We start from the raw sequence: 5,318 nt of genomic DNA, 5'->3' as shown, positions 1-5,318 counted from the left end.
CTCATCCGCCCACAGCCCATTACCCACAATACCTGTTCTGTTCCATTTCCTCCTCACCAGCCCTCTATCACCTCTGCCTTACCCCACAGGGCTGCTGGCAATCTCCTGGCCAGGCGGCTTCCAGGAAACCCAACCTCAGAGGGCCCTCCCTCTGGGCCACGGATCTAAGGTTCTGTGGGAGAAGAGGAGTGCTAGCCCTTGAGAAGACGACGGTAGCAAGTCTGGGGTCAATGATCCAGCTTTCCCCTCTTCCCTGAGTACATAGGAAGGATTGAAAATAAGAAAGAAAAAAAAAAGAACAAATTGCATGCCCTTCTTTCTAGGCATGGGGCCCTCATGACCTTGCTGTATATGGGGATTGAGAAAGTGGCCCCCAGAGAGTCATTTCTCTTTAAAGGTAAGAGGTCTGGGGGCCAGGAGGGAGTAGTGGGCAGCCTGGGTGTGAGTGGAGCTTCTACTCCAGGAGCAATCCCACATGGGGGTCCCAACAAAAGGCACATCGTTATTTCTGTTTTGAGGATGCCGGGCCTCTCTGCTCTTCTCCAAGAATCTCCCACTTTCAGAATCCCATCCTAGACTCTGAAGCCAGTTCCTGGGAAAAGAACACACCCCAAAAAAATTTGCACACAAAGAAACGTAAAGGAATGTGAACAAAACCATAGAGCAGGACCAGGGAGGAGAGATTTTAATAGCACATTTCATAATAATAGCTGGGCTTCCCTGGTGGCGCAGTGGTTGAGAATCTGCCTGCCAATGCAGGGGATACGGGTTCGAGCCCTGGTCTGGGAGGATCCCACATGCCGCGGAGCAACTAAGCCTGTGAGCCACAACTACTGAGCCTGCGCGTCTGGAGCCTGTGCTCCGCAACAAGAGAGGCTGCGATAGTGAGAGGCCCGCGCACCGCGATGAAGAGTGGCCCCCGCTTGCCACACTAGAGAAAGCCCTCGCACAGAAACAAAGACCCAACACAGCCAAAAATAAATAAATAAATAAGTAAGTAATAAAAATAAAGGAATTCCTTTAAAAAAAAAAAAGCCACTTCTTTAAAAAATAATAATAATAATAATAGCTACATTTACTGAGTTCTTAGTACCTACCAGACCCTGTGCTATGAGCTTGATTTGGATTATCTCTTTTAATTGACATCATCACACTGTTTTCACCCCCAGCTTCCTTGAAATCATCCTCTCCTTAACTAGCGCAGGCTCACGGACACTTGCCTTTGAGACATTCAGACAATGTGAACTCGTCAGCTCCCTGTAGAGAGTGAACAGAGACTTCTGTGGGGGTGAGGGAGCAGAAGAGACTAGAAAGAAGGAGACTGAGAAGCTCCAGCCTGGGCACCTTGGTGCCACCTGCAGTGGATGGTCCTCATTCCTCATTCTCATCTGTGGGTGGCTGGGTCTCTGAGGAGGATCCTTTTGGACACATCCTCAATGACCTCTCTGACCTTCTCATTCGGAAAGGTGAAGATGAAGAGGTTGAGGAATGGGGCCACCACCTCGTTGAGCCGCGTGGAGTGGCCCTTGCCTGGCCTCAGGTAGATGAAGATGGCGCTGCCGTAGCCCAGAAGCAGCACCGTGAGGTGGGAGGTGCCGGCGGAACGGCCTCTGGTGCCCGGAGGAGGAGGGCATGCGCAGCACTGCAGCCACAGTGAGGATGTACGAGGCCACGAAGAGCAGCAGGGCGGCAGCACGAAGAGCGAGGAAAGGACAGGAAGAAGTCCACGAGCTCGACGTGCTGCGTGTCGGAGCAGGACAGCTTGAGCGGCGGGGCAGAGTCACAGAAGTAGTGGTCAATGATGTTGTGGCCGCAGAACCAGAGCTGGGTTTTCTGCAGGGTCAGGGAGATGATGGAGAGGAACCCAACCACCCAGCAGACCACCACCAGCTTCACACAGACTGGCCCGTTCGTGATGGTCGCGTAGTGCGGAGGACAGCAGGTGGCCACGTAGCAACCGAAGGCCATGACTGTGAGGATAAGGAAGTTGGTGGAGCCCAGGGAGAAGGAAAAGAAAGACCGGGTCAGGCGTTCAGCCAGGGACATGGTTCTGGGAGTGGACAGCAAGTCGGCCAGCATCCTAGGGACCACAGTGGAGGCGACCAGCACCTCCACGAGGGAGAAGTTGCAGAGGAAGCAGTACATGGGTGAGTGGAGGCGGGAGTCCAGGCATGTGAGGGTGACAATGGCCAGGTTCCCCAGCACCGTCAGCACATATATCAATAGGATGAAAGCAAACAGGAGGGTCTGGAACTCATGCAGATGAGAAAATCCCAGGAGCACAAACTCCCTGACGACGCTGAAGTTACTCACTGTGCTTGATGCCTATTCTCTGTACCATCTGTGAGAAGCCAGGAAGTCTTAGTGGGAAATCACCACCAGCCGCTCTCTTGACCTTGCTCCCTGATGGCTGGCCTGGCTTCCCAAGAAGACTGGCCCGTATGCATGGTGAAATTCAATGTCCAGGAGACACATTCCCAAAGGGCAGAAGTTCCCAAGGTGCAAGGAACCGACTATTTCTGCTGGACAGATTTAGGAACTGGCTACTACCACATCACCACCACTCCTAAGCTCCTACACTTCTGTCTTCTACTCATTCATTATTTCATTCAACACATTTGTTAAGCTCCGTCTCTGTGTCAGACTTCTGGCTGGGTCTGGTAAACCCTTCCTAACTGCCAAATGTAATAGTCTTTCAATCAGAATAACACCTGCCATTAGCAGAGTTCTTCCCATGTCTCAGGATCTGGTACCTTATACGTTACTTCTTTTCATCCTTTGTACTCAGTCCTCATCCTCCTTGCCTTCTCTGTGACATTGCACGCTGTGAATCACACATTTTTGAAATAGCTTCCACCCCTGACTGTAGAGACACTCTACTCTTAATTGTCCAATAACTCTTGAGTTTTTTTGGGCTGGCTCCTTCTCTAGCTCCTTGTCTTTCTGCCGTTTTCTAAATACGAATGTCTCCGCATCTCTCTTCTCATCCTTCTTTTCTCTCTCTAGTCTCTCCTTCAGAAAACTCACCTTCTCCCTTAACAAGAGCAATCTTGAAAATGTAAAAGAGACTCTGCCTTTTTGTTCTCAGCCCACATCTCACACTACCACATACTCAACATGTGTAAAAACTGCACACATAATCCTCTCCTCCCCCAAAGCCAATATCATGTTCATGGCTCCCCAAACCCGCAGTTATCCAGGCTTGAAACCTGGGAGGTATTTCTTTTTTGTTGTTGTTTTGTTTTTTTAAATTTATTTATTTTATTTATTTTTGGCTGTGTTGGGTCTTCATTGCTGTGCATGGGCTTTCTCTAGTTGTGGCGAGCGGGGGCTACTCTTCGTTGCAGTATGCGGGTTTCTCATTGCAGTGGCTTCTCTTGTTGTAGAGCACAGGCTCTAGGCGCGCGGGCTCAGTAGTTGTGGTGCATGGGTTCTAGAGCGCAGGCTCAGTAGTTGTGGCGCACGGGCTTAATGCTCTGCGGCATGTGGGATCTTCCCGGACCAGTAGTTGAACCCATGTTCCCTGCATTGGCAGACGGATTCTTGACCACTGTGCCACCAGGGAAGTCCCTGGGAGGTATTTCTGAGTTCTCCTTCTTTCTTCTAAACCACTTGAATTGTTATTCTTAGAAATATATTTTTTCTCATCCTGTCCCCTTTCTTTTTTCATAGCCACCAACTAGGTTCAAGGATTCACTTCCTCTTAATCATCACAACAGCATTCTTAATGGCTTTCTTATTTGTACATTTCTGTATATGTATTTGTACGTTTCTGTATTGGATCCAACCTATCCATATACTGCTGTTATATTTGTTTTTCTAAAGTATTATGTCCATAGGCTGTTTTTTTTTTTTAATAATCTGAGGCAATGTTATTTCATTTATACATTACTTTCAACGTCATCTACCTTCATACAGAAAAAGACTACAAGGACACATTTTTAAATATTAACAATGAGGGGATATGGGGATATATGTATATATATAGCTGATTCACTTTGTTATACAGCAGAAACTAACACAACATTGTAAAGCAATTATACTCCAATAAAGATGTTAAAAAAAAACAAAAATATATTAACAATGGCTATCTCTAGGTGTGGATTATAGCCATTTAAATGTTTTCATATGTATATATATCTTGTTTTTCAAATTCTTTTTATTTGAACACATATTATTTCAGTATCAGAAAAAAAATGTTTTTAAACAACATCTATTCCCTCCCTTGTCTATAAATCAAGCACAAACTCTCCCTGGCAATCCCAGCTTTCTACAGTTCTACCCATCTACCCCTCCAGCCTAACATTCACCTCCTTCTTGCTGCATGATTTGTGCTTCCAACAAGCTGGACCACTTGCTATTCTCCAAATATTAAGTCCACCCTCTGTTTGCACACCCTTTCCTTACTCTTCCCTATGCTCAGAATACCCTGTCCTGCCATCTCTGCCTGGCAGATTCTTACCCACACTTCAAATGTCTCTGCTTTATGAAGCTTCATCCTCTATCCAGATGTGAACTTGTCCTGCCTGGAATTCCCAACGAGGGAAGTTAGCATGTTCCTCCTTGCATGATAATTTTTCTTGTGCCAGCCTCACCCCAAACACTAGATCCCTCACTTCTCAGTGGCAGGCCTCTCTTTTCATCTTTATAGCCCTCACACACCCTGCTGCAACATGTCTTACAAAGTGTAAGGACTTCGTAAATTTTGGTTAAACAAATGAATGAGTACATCTGTTGGGTTTTCATTCCTAGTCCTGAGAAGAAAAGTCTTGCCAAATGGAAACTCACGTTTTCTTTCATGATTATTTGAATGTGTGCATTATAGACTTTAATAGCTGGTAAGGGGGCAAGCATGGCCTGACAATTACTTATCAGAAAGACACGATGAGATCAGGTGTGTTTCAGGATCCAATCCCAGAAGGGTCTGGGTACACCCTATAATCAAATACACTACTATTTCTGCAGCAAAATACACGAATATGCACACTAAATGGAATAAATAAAGGCAATAAATGGCCTCACAGTAAGTTCAGATCAGGTTTCACTACCTAGTTAGTTTGACCCAAAATTAGAAAAGAACTTTCAGTTGTCAAAGCATTTTTGATTACAGCATTGTGGATCAGGGGCTGTGAATGGTTAGACCTCATTCACTGAGGTTCCTCATTCATAGGAACCCACCATGTACTGGTTCCTACACCACAAAACAACTGTGAAAGTTGCCATCTCCATATCACAGGTGATAAAAACCAAGACTCGAGATGTTTAAGGATCTCCATCCCAAGTCATATAGTTAATAAATGTACAGCTGGGATTTGAAC

At 46.3% G+C, this 5,318-nt stretch overlaps 1 protein-coding gene across 1 annotated transcript; it reads right to left on the bottom strand.

The window, feature by feature from the left end:
• Positions 1–1,384: 1,384 nt before the first annotated feature.
• Positions 1,385–4,498, bottom strand: LOC118901187 (olfactory receptor 6V1-like). Its single transcript, XM_036864277.1, is given in 4 exon segments — positions 1,385–1,595; positions 1,597–1,709; positions 1,711–2,325; positions 4,463–4,498. Coding segments are annotated over 4 exon segments (975 nt in total).
• Between the last annotated feature and the right edge of the window lie 820 nt (positions 4,499–5,318).

Source organism: Balaenoptera musculus, chromosome 9 (genome assembly GCF_009873245.2).
Source record: "Balaenoptera musculus isolate JJ_BM4_2016_0621 chromosome 9, mBalMus1.pri.v3, whole genome shotgun sequence".
NCBI classification, from domain to species: domain Eukaryota; kingdom Metazoa; phylum Chordata; class Mammalia; order Artiodactyla; family Balaenopteridae; genus Balaenoptera; species Balaenoptera musculus.
This window is presented reverse-complemented; position numbering and strand designations above follow the sequence as displayed.